General features: G+C 49.3%; 1 protein-coding gene across 2 annotated transcripts in view; it reads left to right on the top strand.

The window, feature by feature from the left end:
• Positions 1 to 24,141, top strand: part of UBE4B (ubiquitination factor E4B) — an 82,426-nt gene that overhangs the window by 34,791 nt on the left and 23,494 nt on the right. The window contains exons 8-18 of one of the 2 annotated variants that reach the window (XM_060258760.1): positions 3,744 to 3,860; positions 8,106 to 8,247; positions 9,337 to 9,437; positions 11,101 to 11,215; positions 12,697 to 12,780; positions 17,632 to 17,688; positions 18,195 to 18,311; positions 18,425 to 18,523; positions 19,652 to 19,765; positions 21,003 to 21,201; positions 23,549 to 23,687. In XM_060258760.1, coding sequence (XP_060114743.1) covers positions 3,744 to 3,860; positions 8,106 to 8,247; positions 9,337 to 9,437; positions 11,101 to 11,215; positions 12,697 to 12,780; positions 17,632 to 17,688; positions 18,195 to 18,311; positions 18,425 to 18,523; positions 19,652 to 19,765; positions 21,003 to 21,201; positions 23,549 to 23,687 — 1,284 coding nt within the window. The remainder of the gene's footprint in view (positions 1 to 3,743; positions 3,861 to 8,105; positions 8,248 to 9,336; positions 9,438 to 11,100; positions 11,216 to 12,696; positions 12,781 to 17,631; positions 17,689 to 18,194; positions 18,312 to 18,424; positions 18,524 to 19,651; positions 19,766 to 21,002; positions 21,202 to 23,548; positions 23,688 to 24,141) is intronic. The other variant, XM_060258761.1, reaches the window with a different exon arrangement.

Raw genomic sequence — 24,141 nt, 5'->3', positions numbered from 1 at the left:
GATCACGTAAACCAAGAAATACGTTGGCTGTAGCACCAGGTCATGACTGAGGTGAGGAACAAGTCAAGTACAGGAATGAATAGTAATAATAATAATAAATTTTATTTATACCCCGCCCTCCCCGCCAAGGCAGGCTCAGGGCGGCTTACAGGACATGGCAAAAGCCATATTAAAACAAGATTATACAGTTCAATACAGATAACAATTAAATATTTAAATAATCTAAAAACAGTCTAAAAATATAACCTAATAGTGCTATTATCTCAGTTACGTTAATGTTAATGATGGCGTGATGTTTATTCCAAGCTCCATCTTAGAAGGCTAGCTGGAAGAGGGCGGTTTTGCAGGCCCTACGGAATTGGCCAAGATCCCGCAGGGCCCGCACCTCTTCCGGCAGCTGGTTCCACCATTGGGGTGCTTTTATAGAGAAGGCCTGTTCTCTAGTTGTTTTTAGTTTGGCCTCTTACGCCCAGGTACTTCCAGAAGGTTTTGTGAACTGGATCGCGGTGCTCTCTGGGGAACATATGGAGAGAGGCGGTCCCTAAGGTAGGCAGGTCCTCGGCCATATAGGGCTTTAAAGGTAATAACCAGCACCTTGTAACGAACTCGGTAAACAATTGGCAGCCAGTGCAGCTCCCGCAGCCTAGGCTGCACATGTTCCCACCGAGGTAGGCCCAATAGCAGTCTGGCTGCTGCATTCTGCACTAGCTGCAGTTTCCGAGTTCGGCACAGGGGCAGCCCCATGTAGAGGGCATTACACTAATCTAACCTCGAGGTGACTGTTGCATGGATCACTGTTGCCAGGTCATTGCGCTCCAGGAAGGGAGCCAACTGCCTCGCCCGCCTAAGATGAAAGAAGGCGGATTTGGCAGTGGCTGCTATCTGGGCCTCCATTGTCAAGGAAGACTCCAGTAGCACTCCCAAGCTCCTGACCCTGCGCACTGGTACGAGTTACGCACCGTCAAAAGCTGGAAGGGAGATCCCTCCCTCTGGACCACCACGCCCTAGGCAAAAGACCTCTGTCTTCGCTGGATTCAATTTCAGCCCGCTCGACCTAATCCAGTCTGCCACAGCTTGCAACGCCCGGTCCAAGTTTATAGGGACATCGGCAGCCCGGCCGCCCATCAGTAGATACAGCTGGGTGTCATCCGCATACTGGTGACAACCCAGCCCGTACCTCTGGGCAATCTGGGCAAGGGGGCGCATGTAGATGTTAAATAACATCGGGGAGAGGACTGCCCCCTGAGGCACCCCACAGTTAAGTAGGTGTCTCCGGGACAGCTCTTCCCCAATTGCCACCCTTTGTCCCCGACCCTCCAGGAAAGCCACTGCAAGGCTAGCCCCTGAATCCCAGTGTTGGCGAGGCGGTGGGTCAGTAGTGAAAGTCCAGCAGCACCTTAAAGGTGTAGCAAAATGTATGGCTGGGTAGGAGCTTTTATGAGTCACTGCTCCCTTCTTCAGATACAGCTAGAATGCGAGTCCATCAGTCCTATATTATCTTGGAACATGGAGTGATTTCAGATGCCAAATGAGATTAGCAGACAAATGACAACCGCAGATGTGATTGGATTAGGCGGTGTGATATGCAGAGAAGAAGACCACGACTGCGGATTTATACCCCACCCTTCTCTCTGAATCAGAGACTCAGAGCGGCTTACAATCTCCTATGTCTTCTCCCCCCACAACAGACACCCTGTGAGGTGGGTGGGGCTGAGAGAGCTCTCTCAGAAGCAGCCCTTTCAAGGACAACTGTCCAAGGGCTATGGCTGACCCAAGGCCATTCCAGCAGGTGCAAGTGGAGGAGTGGGGAATCAAACCCGGTTCTCCCAGATAAGAGTCTGCACACTTAACCACTACACCAAACACGCTCTCCAGAGGTGGTTGGTGTGGAGAAATCAGTATTGGCAGGGGTTTTTTTGTGGCAGGAACTCCTTGGCATATTAAGCCACTCACCCCTGATGCAGCCAATCCTCCAAGAGCTTACAGTAGGCCCTGTAAGAAGAACCCTGTAAGCTCTTGAAGGATTGGCTACATCAGGGGTGTGTTGCCTAAAATGCAGAGGAGTTCCTGCTACAAAAAAAGCCCTGAGTATTGGTAATGAGACAGGAAACCAGTTCAGTCCAAGTGGATGCATTGTCTTGAACTTTGTTATCAGTTGCATTTCAGCAGTCTCTCTAATTTCCCTTCGAAATTCCATTGTAAGATAACGGCTGCTTTTAGCTCAGCAGCTGAATGTCATTTGCCCGCTCATGTCATTTGGCAGCCGAAATCACGCCACTATAGGACCATAGAATCCCATTCTACCTGTATCCAAAGAAGTGAGCAGTGACTTGAGAAAGCTCGTGCCCTGCCACACATTTCGTTTTTTTAGGTGCTAGAGGACTCCTGCTTTTTTCTCCTGCTACAGACAGACTACCCGGCTGGATCTAGCTCCACAGGAGAAAATAGATAAGCACTTTTTTTGCAGGGCAGCAGGTTGATACTGTCCTGGAATTGTTTATGGGAGCCGGTCGGAGTTCCCAGAGGTTGAGGTTGTTCCGGGATGGTGGCTCAGTGATGCAGCCTCTGCTTGGTAAGCAGAAGGTCCCAGGTTCAATCCCTCAGCTTGAGACCCTGGAGAGCCGCTGCCAGTCTGAGTAGACAAGACTGACTTTGATGGACCGAGGGGGGTCTGATTCAGTAGAAGGCAGCTTCATATGTTCACGGGGAGGGATGGTGGTTCAGTGGTAGAGCATCTGCTAGGGGAGGGATGGTGGCTCAGTGGTAGAGCATCTGCTTGGGAAGCAGAAGGTCCCAGGTTCAATCCCCGGCATCTCCAACTAAAAAGAGTCCAGGCAAGTAGGTATGAAAAACCTCAGCTTGAGACCCTGGAGAGCAACTGCCAGTCTGTGTAGACAATGCTGACTTTGATGGACTGAGGGGGGTCTGATTCAGTAGAAGGCAGCTTCAGATGTTCATAATGGATTCATTTGGCCATCCCTAAAGAGGACATATCTCAGTGGTGTAGGGCAAATACTTCGCTGTCAGAAAAAAGGTAAAAAGAGGCAGTCCCCTGTGCAAGCACCAGTTGTTTCCGACTCCTCTGGGGTGACGTTGCTTTCACAACGTTTTCACAGCAGACTTTTTACGGGGTGGTTTGCCATTTCCTTCCCCAGTCATCTACACTTTCCCCCCAGCAGGCTAGGTGCTCATTTTACCAGCCTCAGGAGGATGGAAGGCTGAGTCAACCTTGATCCAGCTACCTGAACCCAGCTTCTGCCGGGATCGAACTAAGGTCGTGAGCAGAAAGTTCGGACTGCAGTGCTGCAGCTTTACCACTCTGTGCCACGGCAGAAAACCCTCCATTTAATTCAGAGAATCTTCCATCGAAAGGCTTCTTATAGAGAGGCAGTGCAAAACGTCTGCCTGAGAGCTCAGAGTGACTGATGGTCGGTGCCTGGTCCGGCTGTGCGAATGGGTTCTGCTGGAGTTGGTGCCTTAATCACCTTGCTGCTTTCGTTGTATTTGAAAACCTGCTTTGCCTTTATTGACTTGGAGTGGATAGTTTGATCACTTTTGTGTTTGCTTAACTTGAGGGGATGCTTTTTGTGAGAGAGCACCTTAACTTGGTTGTGGCTTTAACAAACACTGATATCTCAAGCTTGGATTTCCTGCATGCTTTTGGCGCAGGTGGTTCTTTTGGGCCTTCTGTTGCTGTTCCCTCCTTGTTGATTCACGGGTCCTGTTTGCTTTCATTACAATAGTCTGTACGACAGCCCTTTCCCCCTCTTCCTTGCCATTTCTGACGTGTCTGGAGACAGTTCCGATGAAGAAAACGAAGATGAGGAGGATGACTTTGCTTGTGTCCAATTTGGGTCCAGGTATTAAAAAAAAACAACAACCCTGCATAACTTTGTCTGTCTTGCTTGTAAAAAAACAAACTTCCGCTTCTCCAGTCCCGTTTTCAAAACTAACATTCAGATCTGTTCTTATTGTTTTCCCTCCCTTGTCACTACTAGCTTGCACCCCTTTGAGGTGGCTCTTGAACCGGTTATTTCACGTTATCGTTTTCTCTCTTGGGACAATCCTGTGCCTTCCCGTTAGCTCTGGTGACACTTTTAATTGTCCTTAGGTCTTCTGCTGATGAGATGGGGGTCACATGAACTGAGGCAGCAAGGCCGGCCCTCCCACTACGCAAATTAGGCATTTGCCGAGGGCGTAATGCTGGGGAGGGCGCCAAATTGGGTCCTCCCAGCCGGGCGCCATAGGCAAATGCCCAAATTTTGCCACCTGTGAGGGCTTCTGGCCGGCACGCAGTTTCTGCATCACTGTCTGAGCATCCTCTGGGTGGAGAATGCTCAGAGAGTGCTACAGAGATTGCGTGCCAGCCAGAAGTCCTCCCCACCTGCTCTCTGATGATTCTGATCATCAGAACGGGTGGGGAGTGTGCCTGGCCAGCATGCAGTCTCTCTATCACTCTCTGAGTGTCCTCAGACGGGGGCGGAGCACAGATTAAAGGGGAGGAGGCAGCCTGGGGGGGTGGCAAGTCTTGCCTGGGGCTCCACGCACCCTAGGGCCAGCCCTGTGAGGCAGAGAGAGCTAGATATCCCCTGCAGGATATTCCATGAGGCCCAGCATGGTGGAGTGGTTAAAGTGTTGGATTAGGTTCTGGGAAATCCAGTTTCAAATCCCCTCTCTGGCATGGAAGCGTGCTGGGTGACCTCTCAGGCTAACCTGCCTCGCAGGGTTGTTGTGAAGGTAAAATGGAGGAGAGGAGAATAAGTACTTTGGGGCCCCAAATGAGAAGAAAGGTGGGGTATAAATGAAGTAAATATCAGCTACGTACTGCTATTCATGTTCTCTGCTTTTTTTTTAAGTCACTGCCCTTTTTCCCCACCGGAAGGGCTGGTTCTCTTGCTCCGTCTGAGCCAGAAGGGTGAATTTTCCAACTGCCTTTTGGTGAGAAGGTCTGCGGCTCAGTGGAAGAGCTTCCGCTTTGCATGTAGAAGGTCCCAAGTTCAATCCCCGGCATCTCCAGTTTAAACAAGCCATAGGTGATGGAGAAAACCTTTGTCTGAGACCCTGGTGAGCGGCTGCTGGTCTGAGTGGATGAGACTGACCTTGATGGACCAGTGGTCTGGTTTGGTATAAGTCAGCTTCATGTGTGCCTTGTTGAAGCTGTGGAGGGCTGGGTCAGCTCAGTGTGTATCTGGGAGTCCTCATAAGCATCCTACCTGTGCCCCCTTGACAGTGCCGGATTAAACCCTGTGGAAGCCCCTAGGCACTCAAAATCTCAAGGGCCCCTTGCAAATCATCTGAGTCAGAGCACCTTCCCCACGACCCACCCCCCCCTGCAGCCTGCAGGCCCCCTCTCAAAAGCCCCTTCGACAAAGCTCCGGGGGAGAGGCAGAGAGAGGCAAACTTGGCAACAACACCAGCAGCAGCCGCACCAGGCAAGCTGGGCAAAGAGCGGCTCAGTTGCTGGCTGCGCATGCACGCTGGGAGGGCTGCAAGCAGGGGGGGAAATGGGGGAAAGCTGACCCGGGCCTTCTAAAGGCATAGGAGCCTATTGGCCAGTGCCTACTTGGCCTAATTGTTAATCCGGCCCAGCTCCTTGAGCTAGATGATGAACGAACAGCGGGATATAACTGTAAGGAGATTCTCCTGGATTAGTTTTCTTGAGTGGGAGGGGAGGAAATTGTCTCTCTCTGCTATGCAGAACCATTCTGGAAATAAAGCCCGTTTTTGTAGCAGTCGTGTGAACCCCGGAGGTCTTCCTTCAGTCTTAACCCCTGCCTTTAGGGTTAGGGAACTCACTTGCCCAGCTAGGCCTGCTCCGCACAGGAGGTCGTGTAGGCATGTGTTTCCTGGTGGTATGTTTTTGCTCCTTCGTGCCTAGAGGGGTCTTTGAAGGAATGGGTCTCCAGCCCCCAGTAAGAAATGTGTAGGGATTGAAGCACGTTAAAGGCTCCTTTAAGCTGAAGTCTGTGAAAGTGGTACCTTGTGATGCTCACAAGAACAGAAGCGAAGAAGGGTCTGTTGTCTGTACTGCTGCTCCTTCGTGGCCCCCTTTTCCAGCAGCCATTCAGACACTTGCTAAATTAGGAACCTTCCAAGTTGGTGGAGTCGCACATACAGCTTCCTTGCACGTACCTCATGGCCAGTTGTACTGTGCTTCATCGTTGTGCGTGCATCCGTGCATTCCTTTCAAGAGGCCAGCCGGTGTTTTTAAGACAAGAGACTAGCAGCGGTGACGGCACATTGCGTGCCTTTGTGTCGCAACCGTGGACTTCCTTGGGGGTTTCCCCTCCAAATACTAGCCAGGGCTGACCCTGCTTAGCTTCGGAGAGCTGCTGAGGATCAGGCCAGCCTGGGTCATCCAGGTCAGCGTGTGATGTAACGTAGCACAGATGCAAACAAGATCCTGTCAAAAGAAGGTGATATTGGATTTATATCCCACCCTATACTCGGAATCTCAGAGCGGCTCACAATCTCCTTTACCTTCCCCCCCCCCACCACACACACACACACAACAGACACTCTGTGAGGTGGGTGGGGCTGAGAGAGCTCTGACAGAAGCTGCCCTTCCAAGGACAACTCTGCCAGAGCTGTGGCTGACCCAAGGCCATGCTGCCAGGTGCAAGTGGAGGAGTGGGGAATCAAACCCGGTTCTCCCAGATAAGCGTCCGCACACTTCACCGCTACACCAAACTGGCTTTTAACTTTAAGGAGCAATAGGCAGGGGATGATCCATTCAGAGAAGGTATGGATCTCTTCTGACTGCTGATGCTTTGGCCAAGTAATAGGATTAGGAATGGGGAACATAAACGTTGTCAGGAGGGGGAGTTCGTTGCAGGAGGGAGGTGGCCATTGCCTATCAAGGCTCAGATCAGTGCAAGAATTCCAATTCAGCGGCTTCTCGCTGGATTCTCCCTTTGAAGCTCTCCCACTGAAGTAGTGGAACCAGGGCTCATTTTGTAGCAGGGACTCCTTTTCATCTTAGGCCACACACCCCTCCCGATGTAGCCAATCTTCCAAGAGCTTACAGTAGGCCCTGTAAGAAGAGCTACATTGTTGGCTAAGATGAAAAGGAGTCCCTGCTACAGGAAAAAAAGCCGAGTGGAACCTTTTAGGTCTGTTACCAAATAGGGTGCCTGAATATAAAAGGCCCTGTGGCTGATTTCAAACTGTAGCGAGCAAGGCTCTGTTTTCCTGATATGTAAAGTGTCACATGACTTGTCATTCAAAGACCGTAATTGGCATGTTCAGCATCTGCAGTGAAAGGCCTTGTCTGTGCATGCAAAAGAATTAGGTGGTAACAAGGGGAAGGGGGGGGCTGAGATGGCAGAATGGACTGCTCCATTCCAGACTATGCGTGTGTGTGTGTGAGAGAGAGAGAGCGGTTGCATTTTGCAAAGTGTACCTGCTTCAGTCGCTCCCTGTAAATGGAAAACCAGCACACTGGTGAAGGGTGGGGCCTAGAACCCGCCTCCCTGATCTGCAGGATTCTTTATTTGCATGGGGAGGATCACATGTCCCACCCCCTACCTGCAGTCTAAGTGGTACAGTCCTTTTGTTGTATGGCACAGACTGAGCCGGAGGGTGGTTTTAATGCCCACAGTATCTGTATGCATGGTGCAGAAAATATTTGGTTTTAACTAAAAGCATTGTCCCTCACGTCCCTTGGAGCAGGCAGGAATCTGGGGCTCTTACCATCCTGGTGTCTTTCATTTGTGTTCAGGATCTTTGAGGTTATGTACCTTAAAATGATGCCTAAGACCTACCTGCCTTAGGACAGAAATCCCCCTCCTCTGCTGTGCTTGTATCCTTCTCAGCTCTAATCTGACCTGACTTGTGCATATTGTGTAGCAAGCAGAGCTTACGGGGTACTGCATTTGTGCGTAGGCTTCTCTGTGCGCAGTACAGGTGGTGATGTCACCGAAAAGAACTCTTTTGCATCTAAGAAACTCGCCGTGTGGGTCAACCCTGCCTCTTAGAGAGTGCGCTTGTCTGTGTCACCCGTCATGTTCCCTCTGACGGGGACTGATGTCTTCCCCACCCTGATAGGCCAGTGGCCCTGATGCTTTTTTGGTGTTGTTTCTCTCTCTCCCCTGCCCCCTTTAAAGCGGTGGAGGCTCTGGAGGGGCCAGCGTTTCTGACTCGTGCAGCGACCATTTCACCATTGAGACGTGCAAGGAGACGGAGATGCTGAACTACCTCATCGAGTGTTTTGACAGAGTGGGGATAGAAGAGAGAAAAGCACCAAAGGTATGTGACGGCGGGTGGGGGGCTGGCCGGAACAGTCCCTCCCCCCATTCCATAACTTTCTGCAGAGCAACAGTTTTATGAAACGTGAAGAAGAAGAATTGCAGATTTATACCCCGCCCTTCTCTCTGAATCAGAGACTCAGAGCGGCTTACAATCTCCTATATCTTCTCCCCCCACAACAGACACCCTGTGAGGCGGGTGGGGCTGAGAGGGCTCTCACAGCAGCTGCCCTTTCAAGGACAACCTCTGTCAGAGTTATGGCTGACCCAAGGCCATTCCGGCAGCTGCAAGTGGAGGAGTGGGGAATCGAAACCGGTTCTCTGAGAAAAGAGTCCGCACACTTAACCACTACAAAAAACTGGCTCTTTAGTCCCAAGCAGTGGGACTAGGAGAGGCTGAGCTGGTATCCAAGCCAGTCCCTTCCAGCTGAGGACAGAAGAATCTGGCTCTCAGGTTCTCCTACCCTTTCCTCTGCCCCATAAACTCATATCAATCCAGAACATGCTCTTTGCCAGGGACTTAACTGACAGAAGACCTGCTGTTTTGGGCAGCAGGTCTCGGGAAAGACCTTTCTCTGCCTGAGATCCTGCCTGTCAAAGCTAGACAAGTGATAAGCTAGGTAGACCAGTGGTGTAAGGCAGCTTTGTATGGTCCAGAAGCAATGTAGAAAGGAGCAAAAACCAGGGAGTCAAGCTAAGCCAAAGTAGGGGAAAGGGGGCCAGAAAATCCCTCCCCCTTCCCAGTTATTAGATGGCACACCCTGGGGAAAAATGCTTTTCACTCTGAAATGGCAGACTTCTGTGCCATCAAACCTTAGGGAAAAGAATCTGCCTAGTTTACTGGCATGATCACTTCTGTGTTGTAGAATTCTGAAGCCCTGGGTGTGCTGGATGCAAAGACCAACTTTAACCCCCTTAGTGTTACGCCTGCAATGAGGGGTTGGAGGAGGCCGTGCCTCCCTGAACAACTTTTTGCCTTGGGGTTGGAGAGCCATGGAGGTTGTAGGGAGGGCATTTGCCAACAACCTCATGAGGATTGGGCTTTCAGTGTCATCAGCACTCACCCTGCTTGATGCTTCTTTTCTCTTAGATGTGTAGCCAGCCTGTGGTGAGCCAGTTACTGAGCAACATTCGATCCCAGTGCATTTCCCACGCTGCTTTGGTGCTCCAGGGATCCTTAACACAACCGAGGTGAGTTGAGCCCTGATGCAACATAAGGATTGACTAAATTATAATTTGTTGGTCTGCAGTACGATCTGCCCCCTGCCCACACTCCTTACTCCCACTTTGGCCGTCGTCCAACTCCTAAATTCATGGCCTGGGGGAGAAAGAGAGAGTTGTGCCATTTGCCTTAATCCAGTCTCAGCTATAATTGCCCGGTTACTTGTGCATCTTGACTCTTAACTAGCCCCTTCTAGCAACGAACACCCCGCACACCTGTATGGAATGATTGAGGGCATCTTATTTCACTATAGCTGAAGAAGTGTGCATTCACACAAAGCCTTATACCTTTATTGGTCTTAAAGGTGCCACGGAATTCAGACTTTGTTCTGCTGCTTCAGACAAACACCTGAATCTAAAAACCTGACACTCCATGAAAAATGGCATTTTCTCTATAACACAGAACTGGAATTACCCCAAAGTGTTTTAAGTGAATGTGAATGCAATTTAAAAACCTGTTGTATAATTTATTGTATGGATTGATGTTGTGGGTTTTAACAACTTATTGATAACATATGGTTACAATATTTAGTTATCTCTTTTCTATACTAACCCATATGATATTTCAACCCCCCCTCCCTCCAATACTTGACTTCCCCGAAGTTATAAATTTAAGTTCAATTATAAAGGTACTGCTAACCAATCAAAGTTCAATACTTTTCTTTTCTCATTGATACTAAAAAATTGTCCAATGTCTTTTTACATTCCACTCTTTCTCCATATATCCTTTGAATTTCTTCCACTCCTTTTTGAATATATCTAAATCATAGTCTCTTAAAGTTTTACTTAATTTGTCCATCTCACTCCACGATAAAACTTTCACAATCCAGTCCCATTTCTCTGGTGTTTTTCCTTGTTTCCACAGCTGCACATACAATGTCCTAGCAGCTGAGAGCAAGTACCAAATTAAAGTCCTGTCTTCCTTTGGAAATTTTTCTAATTGTAATCCAAGCAAAAAAGTCTCTGCAGTTTTCTTAAAGTCATAACCCAAAATTTTGGAGATTTCTTGTTGTATCATCTTCCAAAATTCTTTCGCTTTTTCACAAGTCCACCACATGTTAAAGAAAGAACCTTCGTGATGGATTGATGTTGTTAGCCGCCCTGAGCCTGCTTCGGCGGGGAGGGCGGTATATAAATAAAATATTATTGTTATTATTATTATTAAAGGTCATCTAGTCTAACCACCTGCACAATTTAGGAAATCCACAGCTATCCCTACTCCCCTACTGACTCCTGCTCTCCTCTCCCATAGCGAAATGTTTTAAAGTCATCTCTCCAGCTTTTCCATGTAGAATACCCAAGGTGGCTTACAAATACGTAGTTAAAACTGAATAAGCTACTACTAAGTATGTCAGTAAAAGCAAAATTACTTTTAAAGAGGAGCTCAGGCTGCAAAAACAGCAGAGGACTAGAAGCATAAAAGCAGCCAATCCATAAAAGTCTGGACAATAGCATCAAAAACTAGTAGTGATATCAGAAGTCTGCCAGCCATAACGAGGGGAGGAAAAGCTGACCATGGTGCATCCGTGAGTGAAGTTGCTTTGGAATCCCATGACCAGCTTACAGACTGTTCTCCCTTCCTCCTCCTCCTCCTCTCCCCACCGCCCCAATCTTGGCGTGTCCACACGTGAAGGTCGTTGCAGCAGCAGTCTTTGCTGGTCCCCTACATGCTGTGCAGGAACCTCCCTTTTGGCTTCATCCAGGAGCTAGTGAGGACGACCCATCAGGACGAAGAGGTGTTCAGGCAGGTAAGCAATTCTGCTTTTTAAAAGATTCTTTCTCAACAGCGGAATCGACTTTTGACTTCTTCGCTTAGCTCACAGTGGTGTTCTGGGAAAAAAATTCTGTTAAAATATTTCAGTGAGGATATCACCCTTCATGTAGCAAACGGTACAATGAAGTACAAAGAATCAGACACTATGTATTGTCATGTGTCACAGTTACAAGACTGCGAAGGGACACTGGGAAAATGAGCTTTGTGGGTGATCGAGTTTTCTTTTTAAAGGGAAAACATTCGTTTTAATATTCTGCACCCAGATCCCGACTAAGTTTTCCACTAATGGAAGCGGACATGTGATTTCTAACAATTCTCCCTTCCTACTGCAGACCCCAAGTGTGCCCTTCCTGCTATCGGCAACGGTCACATGTTCCCTAGGAGCAGAATATTGGGGGGATCTGTAACCTATGGTGGGAAGGAGTAAGGCAGGAAGGTTCCACTGATGGATGTGCCTTCTATCAGCAGAAGATTGAATCTGGATGCAACCCACAAAACAAAAACAAATCCACATTTTACATGAGAAACTATTCATTTCTGAGAGGGTATCCGTGAAGTGGTGGGTTTCCAGGTGTTCTGGGATGATTTGTCCAGCTGTGTATCTTACAGCATAGAGCAATAGAGCTGGAAGGAATCTCTAGGGTCATCTAGCCAACCCCTTGCCCAATGCGGGAAATTCATAAGTACCTCCCCCTAAATTCACAGGATTGTTGTTACAGATCTAAGTTTTGCGAGCTGCCTCAAGCTATTTTGGAGGGGCAGGATACACGTTTTTTAAAAAACCGCTGACAGTATTTGACTGCAGTCAAGTCAGCAGTCGGTCAACGGTATCGGTCAGCTCGTTGGTGTGCCAAGCGCGTCGGGGCAAAGGAAGTAGCGGCAGTCGTATCTGAAAATGCTCTCGTCTGCTTTGAGGGCCAGGCAATCTGAGAAAGCAGAGATGCCTCTGATAAAAGCAACCACAAGTTAGGGTTTGTAGAATCTTTCAGGCTCAAGTGCCGTGTTCTACTGGAGAAAGTTTTCCTTCCAGACGTTTCGTTCTCGGCTGCGGAGAACATCCTCAGTGGCGTCGCAGCACCGAGGATGTTCTCCGCAGCTGAGAACGAAACGTCTGGAAGGAAAACTTTCTCCAGTAGAACACGGCACTTGAGCCCGAAAGATTCTACAAACCCTAATGGTGTTACCAGCCGTGAAAATCTGAAATCTTTGACAACCACAAGTTCTTCTGAGATGAACGTCACTCAGAACATTGACAGAATGGTAATCTCTTGAGCCTCTTTGAATCACGCTTGATAGAAGGACTCCTGGCTTCCACAAAGCCAAAGTTATGCCGCTGCATTCAGGATGCTTGGTCATTCTGGTCCTAACCAGGTGATATATAAAGGGGGAAGCGGGGCTTGTATGTAGTGTGTTCAGAGAGCCTAATGTGGGTTTTTGTTGTTGTTGTTTAAACAGATATTTATCCCCATTTTACAAGGCCTGGCTCTGGCTTCGAAAGAGTGTTCCTTGGATAGTGATAATTTTAAATATCCCCTTATGGTAAGTTACACTCCTTGCTCTTTTTTGGTGTAGTGGTTAAGTGCACAGACTCTTATCTGGGGGAACCGGGTTTGATTCCCCACTTCTCCACTTGTACCTGCTGGAATGGCCTTGGGTCAGCCATAGCTCTGGCAGAGGTTGTCCTTGAAAGGGCAGCTGCTGTGAGAGTCCTCTCAGCCCCACCCACCTCACAGGGTGTCTGTTGTGGGGGGAGAAGACATAGGAGATTGTAAGCTGCTCTGAGTCTCTGGTTCAGAGAGAAGGGCGGGGTATAAATCTGCAATTCTTCTTCTTCTCTTTTCTTTCCCTGCCTCTGTTGCAGATGCGCAATACAAAAGTATACAAATACAAACTGCGTGGCACAGATAACACTAAATACTTATAAGTTTGTGTTTACAAAATATAATATCACAAGCGCAGACAAGCAAATGGAGCACAGCTCCAAGTGAGCAAACTCAGTCCAAATTAGTCCAATAATCACAGCCCTTACAAGGGGGGGGGGGGAGGCTCAAGAGAGCATCGGTGAGATAAAAGTCTGTTAAAGGAAGTGGTGGGGCAACAGCGGCAGCTCTCCACCTCATTCCTCTTCACTCACCAAGCAAATCCATTGTCAGTTTCTCAACGCGTCTGTCGACTGTACTTGCTGCGTGTTTCGAGGACCCGCCCATGGGCAGTTCAAGCTTTTTCAAGAGCAAATTCTAATAAGGGTAACTCTCTCTCCACTGCACATTACAAATCTCAAGGCAGGCACACGCTGGCTGTGGTTGTTCTGTTACAGATGTTGGCAGTCTGGGGAGTGGGGGGCGGGGTCTTAACGTTCTCAGCGAGGTGGTCATCCTGGGCCAAGGCTGTACCATTTTTGCCTACAGGCAGGGCTCCCTCAGCCCTGCTTGATCAAACGCATGCAAAGGCGCCTCCTGCATGTTGAAAAATAGGCATTTCAAGGGGGGCAGGCTGGAGCAGAGCTCCTCTTTCAACATGGAGATGGCTTCAGAGATAGCCTCGTCAGTCTGCAGTAGAACAGCCAGATTTGAATCCAGGAGCACCTCAGAGGCCCTTGAGAACTTTCGAGAGGGTATTTCTATACTACTGTGTCTGGCAAAGGGAGCTTGGACGCTTGAAAGCTGAATGCAGTGGTTAAGTGCCCAGGCTCTAATCTGGCAGGACCAGGTTTGATTCCCCTCTCCTCCACATGCAGCCAGCTGGGCGACCTTGGGTCAGTCACAGTTCTTTGAGAGCTCTCAGCCCCACCTACCTCTCAGGGTGTCTGTTGTAGGGAGAGGAAGGGAAGGAAATTGTGAGCCTCTCTGAGACTCTTAAGTGAAGGAAAGGTCCCCTGTGCAAGCACCAGTCGTTTCCGACTCTGGGGTGATGTTGCTTCCACGTTTTCACAGCAAACCTTTTTACTTGAAAGCTGGGGTGGTTTGCCATTGCCTCCCCCAGTCATCTAGACTTTGCCCCCAGCAAACTCATTTTGCCAACCTCGGAAGGATGGAAGGCTGAGTCAACCTCAAGCCGGCTATCTGAACCAGCTTCTGCTGGGGATCGAACGCAGGTCGTGAACAGAGCTTAGGACTGCAGTACTGCAGCTTTAAGACTCTGCGCCACGGGGCTCCTCTTAAGTGAAAGGTGGGGTATAAATCCAGTCTCCTCCTCTTTCTGACATGGCTACTTTGGGAGGGGAGGGGGCTAGCAAAGTGTTTGTTGAATTGGGCTCCTCCATGGTCTGAAGTGGCAGAACCCAGGGGCAGCTTTACTCATTCCATCGAGAGTGAAGCCTAGTTCACATTGGAGTCAGGTGACAGAACCTAAAGAAGACACAAGTGGTTGGGGCAGAAGCTTAAATTTCAAAACGTTGGGGTTTTGAAAGCCCGAGCCTTTGTTTTCAGACCAATTCACTAGGCTGTGCTTTCCAAGGGAAAGCACAGCCTAGGGGCTCGTTTGTTACAGGAACCAGAGTTCCCTTTAAGCTGAGTTCGTGTGAGCTAGCTCAGCCTCTGGCTCACACATTTTTGTCTTAGCTCAGCCTGCTCAGGAAGGATGGCCCCCGGAGCAAACTAATTGATGCAGGAGCTTACAACTTTTAGCCGGTAGCTCACAAAGTAGAATTTTTGCACACAAGACTCCACAGCAGGGGTGGGGAACCTCTGTCCCGAGGGCCGTATGCGGCCCTCGAGGTCACTTGGTGTGGCCCTCAGGGATTGCTGGGCCGAACCGAGCCATGTTTCAGCCTCTCTGGGGCCTGGCTGGCCAGCGAGGATCGTGGGGCCCAGCTGCGCTGTGCAGCAGCCTCCCTGGGGCCTGGCTGGCCGGCCAGAATTGCTCCAGAGCCTGGAAAAGTTACTGTCACCGTTCGGTTTGCACCTGATTATCCCAGATGGTGTGGCCTAATATGCTAATGAGTGTGTGACCTAATATGCTAATATTAGGGGATGTGGTCTAATATGCTACTGAGTTCCTGCTGGGCTTTTTCTACAAAAAAGCCCTGGACCTATGCATTTGCCATGGGCAGCAGGCCGCGGGGTGGTGTGTGCCAGATTAGGCTCTCCCCACGTGACTTCAAATAGAAAAACAATTATTTGCATTAATTTTGCCAGCCTGAATCATTCTCCGTCGGCGGAGCCCTGTTTTTTAAGTTGATAATTTTTTATGGCCTGCAAATGATGTTATAAATATCCATATGGCCCTTGGCAGAAAAGAGGTTCCCCGCCCCTGCTCCACAGCTTAGCGGGAACATTGACAGGAACATGGATCCTCTGAAGGGGGGATAGACAGAGATCATAGGTGTTCTTTCCCCGTCAGAAGCACAGTAGCTTTGCAGAGGGTTAGCCAAATGAGATTCCTTTGTTGACTGACTGTGGTGCCGCCAACTTAAGGAGCGAGAGCTCGCTTGCTTTCCACAGCGCTTCTGTTGTGGTTCCTCCTCTGGCGTCCTTTCTAGCACGTTGCAGGAGTTGGGGCATTTAGATAAGGATCTCTTGTTCCCGGCGCTCAGCATTCATCTGATTTTCTGCTCTTCATCGGAAGACAAAGGGCTTGGTGTGCAGCAGACAGTAGCCCCATTGACTTCCGTTGCTGGCTCTCAAAGGGCCATTTGGAGGTTGCTGGCTGCTTTGTATAATGTGCGCTCTCCAGGGAGGTCCCACATGATTTGGGATGAGCTAAGGGATCCGCAGAGGGTTTGGCAGGTTGGAGAGCTGCAGATGAAGGAAATCCCCGGCTTGCTTTCTCAGGAGCTTGCCTGGACTGAAATTCCGTTGCAGGGCGCCGAACAAGGCAGGCTCTTGTCTTCTGCTTAGCGGTTTGGGTTTGCACCTTGGGCTGCCAAGAGGAGAGGCCCAGCAGGCAGATTTCTGGGGGTGGCCCAAGGTAATGTTATGACCTGCTTTCGTGCAGCATTTGCATGGCGGTCAAGAGCAGCAGTAGTTCATCCTTGGCATCTGTGTTGAGTCCACTCTTTTTACACAGGGCCAGTTCTGCCCCTCCTTAAGAACATCAGAGAAGCCATGTTGGATCAGACCAATGGCCAATCCAGTCCAACACTCTGTATCACACAAAAAACCCAGGCGCCATCAGGAGGTCCATCAGTGGGGCCAGGACATAAGAACATCAGAGAAGCCATGTGGGATCAGACCAGTGGCCAATCCAGTCCAACACTCTGTGTTACACAGTGGCCAAAAAACCCAGGCGCCATCAGGAGGTCCATCAGTGGGGCCAGGACACTAGAAGCCCTCCACTGTTGCCCCCACCCTAAGCAGCAAGAATACAGAGCATCACTTGCCCCAGACAGAGAGTTCCGTCAATAAGCTGTGGCTAATAGCCCCTGATGGACCTCTGCTCCAGATGTTTATCCAATCCCCTCTTGAAGCTGGCTATACTTGTAGCCGCCGCCACCTCCTGTGGCAGTTAATCACCCTTTGGGTGAAGGACTTCCTTTTATCCGTTCTAACCGGACTGCTCAGCAATTTCATTGAATGCCCACGAGTTCTCGTATTGTGAGAAAGGGAGAAAGGTACTTCTTTCTCTACCTTCTCCATCCCAAGCACAGTCTTGTAAACCTCTTATCATGTCACCCCTCAGTCGACGTTCCTCCAAGCTAAAGAGCCCCAGGCTTCTTGAAGTGCTGGCAATGCAGCTGGGATTCAGCTTAACCTCTGTCTGACCAAGTATGACCCCTAGTGTCTCTTCCCCCCTGCTTTGCTTTTTGGCGCACCAGGATCTTCACAGGTAGATGCTGCTATTCATTCAGCACACAGGGCAGAAAAGGTTGCTTCCCTCTAGCCGGGAGCAAGTCTGGGGTCTTCTGATGGCTTTTCTCATGTCTGTTGGCATCCAGTCCTGTTAGCCGTTTGCTTACACTGCAGACTTAAAGTGAGGGAACTGTCCTGTGGTGTGGCAGAGGTGGAGAGGGTGTGCAATAGGGAGTCTCAAGTCATTTGCTGGAGCCAGCAGTGCATCACATGTGGAAGGCTCTCTTGCCCAGGTAGGGGAAGGAGGACTAGTTCCTTGTAGCGAGATCAGGCCAGAGGCTTTGTACTGTTGGCCTATCACATGAGTTGCTTTTGTATTCTCCTGCTCCCTTCTGTATCTGTCAAAGGCATTGAGGCGCAACTGCACACTGGCCTAGGTAGCTCGCTGGATTTTGTCATGGGGTGTACAGTCCCTGATTCAAACCATGATATCTCCGCCCCAGCTTCTCCAGCTCCTGTAGCTTTTAAAGGGTCCCAAGGTAGCCAAAGCGCCTAAGAGGGATCTTTACTCTCCATCTAACAAGTGAATGTTTATTTTAGTTAGCCCAGCAAGTGATGTGGATCTATATCTGTACAAATTGCCATTCTTGTTTCTATCTAGGCATTAGGTGAATTATGTGAAATCAAGTTTGGGAAATCCCATCCTGTGTGCAGCTTGGTAAGTGTGGGATCTGCATTGCATGTTTGGGAGTGTGCAAGTGTCAGAGTGACTCTTGCCATTAGTCTGGGAGTATTTTCACTTTCCACCGTTTCTGCTTTGCACTGCTCCTATCTCTGTGTAACGAGGGAAGCATTCTTTCTGCCTAGTCTCAGAGATGTCCAAGGTCATCTATGTCTGATTATGCTTGCACTTGTAAGGGGCCTGGGAAAGAACTTCTGGGGGAGGGATTGCTTGCTTCCCGTCTTAAGATTTATATGTATACAATTTAGCCATATTCTATAGGTAGAGGGCATTTGCCTGCCAAAGCCAGTTTTCGCAAGGACCATCTTGCTCTAACCTGTCATGTATCAATAAACAGCTATTCTTGCAACGGACTGTCGTTGATCACCGAACTGTTGGGGACTTTACAGCAAGCTCTCTTGAACCATGCAGGTGTACAGCACTCACACCTGTGGGATTCTGGCAGTGCATCTGTTATTCCATCCACTCCCCATTCTCTGCAGGTGGTGTCCCTGCCTTTATGGCTACCGAAATCTCTGAGCCCTGGGACGGGACGGGAGCTGCAGAGACTCTCTTACCTTGGGGCTTTCTTCAGTCTCTCTGTCTTTGCGGAAGATGACGTAAGTGTGTATTAGTTGCCTTCATGTCCTGCTTTTCTTCTGGCGCAGAGCAACTTCCAGCGGCAGTGAGAAGTTTGCATTACTCATTTGTCTCTCTTTTCCATTCCTTGCAGCCTAGAGTAGTCGAAAAATATTTCTCTGGGCCTGCCATTACCCTGGAAAACACCCGGGTGGTTAGCCAGTCTTTACAGCATTACTTGGAATCCGCAAGGGTATGTTTTGATGAAGTGGAGTAACCACTTCACTGCAGGTGTGAGTAGCGTGTTCACAAAACGCAGTTCCCAATGTCTTCAGAATGTAGGGGGTGGAGCCAGTTGGGAAAGGGAGAGCAGAGGCTTAGCCTAGTAAGCTTTCACAAAGGGTTGCTTTAGCCTGTCCTGACCTGGTAAGTTACAGTGCTTAGTGATAGAACAAAGCAGGAGTCCAGTAGCACCTTTAAGACCAACAAAGTTTTATTCGGAATGTAAGCTTTCGTGTGCTCTAAGCACGCTTCATCAGGCAACAGTAAGGCATGGCGAGCAGTCCTAAATATAGAAAAAGTGGGCAGTGAGTTAGCATGCAGAGTCACGGAAATGGTTTTTAGCAGATTCAAGGAATCATGAGTTGGGCTCTGGTGCTTGTTAGTGTTAACTGGGCTGAAACAACAACAAAAGGTGATACAAAGCAGATAGAGGTCCGTGTTCTAAGCCCATCCGTTATCCTGAAGTGAAGTGCAGTAAAAAAGGGTCAGTTGTAATGTTTTTGTTGTTCAGTCTCTGGGTTAAAATGAGGGCATGGGTTACTTATACCGTTTTCGCACACAGCTTACCTCGCAGTCACAATCCTGTTCCCTCCGCAGCGTCCGGTCGGATTTCCCACCATCTGCGCCGGAGTTACAGGAAGTGCCGCAGCTTCTGCGTAGCAAACGTAAACTGGGTTTTAGCGGTTTACGTTTGCTACGCAAAAGCCGCGGCACTTCCTGTAACTCCGGCGCAGATGGTGGGAAATCCGACCGGACGCTGCAGAGGGAACAGGATTGTGACTGCGAGGTAAGCTCTGTGCGAAAACGGTATTAGAGCAGGGCTGGCCAAAGGTAGCTCTCCAGATGTTTTTTTTGCCTACCACTCCCATCAGCCCCAGCCAGCCAGCATGGCTGATGGCTGGGGCTGATGGGAGTTGTAGGCAAAAAGCATCTGGAGAGCTACTGTTGGCCACCCCTGACCTAGAGGTTTGATGTAAGCATGTAGCACACACATAAACGTAATTCTAGTTTGCCATTAGAAAAAAAGAATACATTAAACTATAGTGGCAGATGGGCTACGGTGCTTAGTGATGTGTTCCCCTCTTTGTACCGCTTTCAGCAAGAGCTGTTCAAGATCCTACACAGCATTTTGCTCAACGGAGAGACGCGGGAGGCAGCTCTCAGCTACATGGCAGCCGTGGTCAATGCCAACATGAAGAAAGCTCAGATGCAGGTGAAGTGCCCACCAGTGCCCGGCTGCTGCTGCTATGATTATTTATTACATTTGATGAATCGCCCTATCCCGGCTAGTGCCAGGCTCAGAGCGATGTACAACAGTAAAAAATACATACATATAAAATCAGTGATATTAAACAAAATTACAAACCCCGATGGCATCTTTTAAAGTCATTACATCACATCAGGGGTGGGGAGGAAGAGGTGCCCGCACGGCAACCGTCGCTGTCCTCATGCAAAGGCTTGGCGGGACATCTCCACCTTACAGGCCTTGGGAAACTGTAAAAAGATCCTGCAGGGCCCTGATGTCTTCTGGCAGTGTTCCATGAAGTCGGGGCCAGGACTGAAAAAGCCCTGGCCCTTGTTGAGGACAGCTGGACTTCTTTCGGGCCACCGATCACTAACATGTTCATGTGCTCTCCCCTGTTCTGCCCCTCTGGTTGATTTCTGTGTTTATGGCTGACCGTCACTTTCCTGCCAACTTGACGCTCGTCCTCAAAATTGCCACCTTCTGCATCTCAGTGGTGTCTTGCCTTGTTCCATCTGTTGCGTTCAAACTGTGTGCTGTCGATGTCCCCCCCCCCCCTTCCGATTCGTCTTCTGGGTCCAAAGCAGTTTTCTCACCTACAAGGATGCCCCTTTTCTCCGCCTTCTAAGACCTTTTTTTCAATGCCCTTAAGTCTCCTCCTTCCTCACCCTTCCATCCTCATCAGAGTCCTGAAAGAAGGTGAGAAGGGCAGACAAATAAGGAAGTGGGCAGTTTATTTTACTAGCAGTTGGAAAAGGGCAGGCGAAGAGCCTGGCTGGCCCCAAATTATAGCCTGTCTATGAAAACTAGATACAAGTTTTTGCACTGCTGGCATGGCACAATCTGGGCAAAGCTGAACACTTCGAAATCCTACTGGCTTCAGTGGGAGAGTCAAATGAACTTTAGTACTCTTGTTGAAATCAAAAAGTGGATGATGCTGAAGGTGGTAATTTTGAAGACTAGTGTCAAGTTGGCAGGAAAGTGGTTCATTTTTGTCTGGATCTTGGGGCGTGTTTGACTGTAAACCTCTTGCTAAGAACTATCTTTTTGTCACATGGGAAGCTCTTCTGGCTGCCAAATAATTTCCTGGCCCTGACAGTGAGTGCTGGAGTGTGGCTTACCAGTAGCAAACCGGTCTACAGCGTGGCACCACTGTCAAGAATCTCTGTGTTTGGGTAACGTTGGCCTGCCTCTCTCTGGCTTGCAGACGGATGACCGCTTGGTGTCCACGGACGGCTTTATGCTCAACTTCCTGTGGGTGTTGCAGCAGCTCAGCACGAAGATCAAGCTCGAGACGGTTGACCCCTCCTACATCTTCCATCCCCGGTGTCGAATTGTCCTCCCAACGGATGAGACGCGTGTGAAAGCAACCATGGAGGATGTCGCCAGCTGGATGGCGGAGCTGTGTGAGTGCCCCGTGCACATCTTGCCACCCGTGGTCATCTCCGCCATCTTGTTTGTTGGAAGTGTGCACAAGAGAATCTGTAGCTTGGTTTTGGAGAGCAAAATTTGGGGCTTTAGGTTCTCCAAGGTAACCCCAATCCTAGTCCAATTTAAAGTGAAGTTCTGGAGCATCATGCAAATTAAGGAGTCTCTTGCTCTTGGGATCCCTTGCCCGACGATCGTTTCCACTGGAAGGAAGGTCTTTTTCAAGGGCTGGGATTTCCTCCTCACCAATAATTTATATGGAATGGTAAAGCAGTCCGAGCTTTCTGCTCATGGCCTGAGTTTGATTCTGGTGGAAGCTGGGTTTAGGTAGCCAGTTCCAGGTTGACTCAGCCTTACATCCTTCCGAGGTTGATAAAATGAGTACCCAATTTGCTTGGGGGAAAGTGTAGATGACTGGAGAAGGCAAAGGCAAACCACCCCGTAAAAAGTCTGCAGTGAAAACGTCGTGATGCAATATCACCCCAGAGTCGGAAACGACTGGTGCTTGCACAGGGGGACTGCCTTTACTTTAAAAAAAAAAAAGTGCAGAAAAGGGCAACTAGACTGATTAAAGGGTTGGAACACTTTCCCTATGAAGAAAGGTTAAAACGCTTGGGGCTCTTTAGCTTGGAGAAACGTTGACAGCGGAGTGACATGATAGAGGTTTACAAGATTATGCATGGGACAGAGAAGGTAGAGAAAGAAGTACTTTTCTCCCTTCCTCACAATACAAGAACTCGTGCGCATTCAATGAAATTGCTGAGCAGTCAGGTTAGAACTGATAAAAGGAAGTCCTTCTTCACCCAAAGGGTGATTAACATGTGGAATTCACTGCCACAGGAGGTGGTGGCGGATGCAAGCATAAGACAGCTTCAAGAGGGGAATGGATAAGCATATGGAGCAGAGGTCCATCAGTGGCTATTAGCCACAGCATATTGTTGGAACTGTCTGGGGCAGTGATGCTGTGTATTCTTGTGCTGCCGGGGGGGGGGGGGGGGCACAGTGGAAGGCCTTCTAGCCCCACTGGTGGACCTCTTTATGGCACTTTTGTTTTTGCCATTGTGTGACATGGAGTGTTGGACTGGATGGGCCATTGGCCTGATCCAACACGGCTTCTCTTATGTTCTTATGTTCCACAGTTGCAGAAGTGGTCACTCTGACCTAGTTTACGAATTTGACAAGCCCAAGCCGTTCTTAACACAGGAACCCATTTTTTGCTGTTGCTTCCGTTAGGGACGAAAGCTGTTCAGAGTGTCCGAGCCACAGAGGAAATCCTCTGACGCTTGAGATTTTGCCAAGTGTTGCATCCGTCTGTACTTTCAGTGCATTTGCAATCTTTAGGGTCTAGAAACTTGATTTTTAAATAGAAGGGGAAATGATTGGGGGCTGCCTTAAACCCAGCATCATCTCCCATAATTGGCAGCTGATCTCCAAGACCCCAACAGAGGAAAGGTGACACTGGCTTTAGGGGCAGCCGTCCTGTTGCACCCAGGAGGAGACAGCCTCATATGTCTAATGAGGATCAGTTGTAGATGCTTTGAACACTGAGTCAATCCTTAGCATAGCAAGGGTGTAGGGTAACAAGTATCTTTGTGAAAGACCCTTCTTTGTACAAGCTTGTGGAGAGCTGTTGACGTCTAATGCAGCTCCCTGTGCTTACTGAGGACCACTGGAGTGAGTTTTGTTAACACTCCAGGTTTTGGCCTCCAATAGTAAAGGGATTTTCAGCAAGGCTGGTGCCAGACAGAACAATTAAATGGGCCAATGGCATGCTCTTGCCCTATCAGTGAGTCCCTATCAGCCATTTCTGTGACCTGTTTGGCCTCCAAAGATGTTAATGAATGCTATATACCAGTGCTGTGTGACTTACAGGCACTGGCTGTACTGAACCCTCACAAACATCCTATACCAGATGAGACATGACCAATGTTCTCTCTAAGCTGAGTTAGCGTGAGCTAGCTCACAGATTTTGAGCCTCCAGCTCACACATTTGTGTCTTCGCTCAGGAAGGGTGACCCCAGAGCACACTGATTTGTGCAGGAGCTCACACCTTCAATGTCAGTTGCTCACAAAGTAGAATTTTTGCTCACAAGACTCTGCAGCTTAGAGGGAACGCCGGACATGACATGGCCTTTTCGGTTCTGAAGCGAGCAATGGCTCCCAAAAAGTTCCTCCCCTGCCACAAATTTGGTTAGTCTTTAAGGTGCTCCTGGACTCTGGCTCTTTTCTACTGCTCCGGACAGACGCTGTGACCCATCTCGTTTGGTTAAGAGACCCTGAACTGCATCACCTGCTTTACTCTTCCCACTTCTGTTTCCTCCCCAGCCAGGGATCAGGCTCTCTTTTCTGAGCCAAAATTCCCAACGGAGTGCTTCTTCCTGACCCTCCACGCCCACCATCTCTCCATCCTGCCCAGCTGCCGGCGGTACATTCGGAGACTGAGGGCCATCCGGGAACTTAACAGGTTAGGAGCGGCGTTGATAACACTGTATATAACACTATAACAGAGTATAGGGCGGGATATAAATCCAGTATCATCATCATCTCCTTCTGTTGGTGAATGGATGCTTTGTTCAAGCAAAACGTTTTGTGCAATGGTCAGGGGCGACCCGATGCCCCATGGCGCCCTAGGTAGACTTGCTGCCTGGCGCCCCCCACACCTCCCCCCTCCTCGCCGTGGCTCTGTGCCCCCCCTCCTCCCTCCCTTCAGACCTTTTCCCACCCACCCCTTGCCTAGAGTTTTATGGCCTCTTCCTGCCAACTCCCACATAACCATAGCCTAAAATGGCATTTCTCCACAAGCCCCATAGGTCTTTACCATCGGCAACCCAACAACTTTTGGTAATACCCAGCCCCAGAGACGTCCATTGGGCATCAACGAGAGCCAGGGCCTTTTCAGCCCTGGCCCCTGCCTGGTG

The sequence above is a fragment of the Heteronotia binoei genome, chromosome 18 (assembly GCF_032191835.1).
Source record: "Heteronotia binoei isolate CCM8104 ecotype False Entrance Well chromosome 18, APGP_CSIRO_Hbin_v1, whole genome shotgun sequence".
Lineage (NCBI taxonomy): Eukaryota > Metazoa > Chordata > Lepidosauria > Squamata > Gekkonidae > Heteronotia > Heteronotia binoei.
This window is presented reverse-complemented; position numbering and strand designations above follow the sequence as displayed.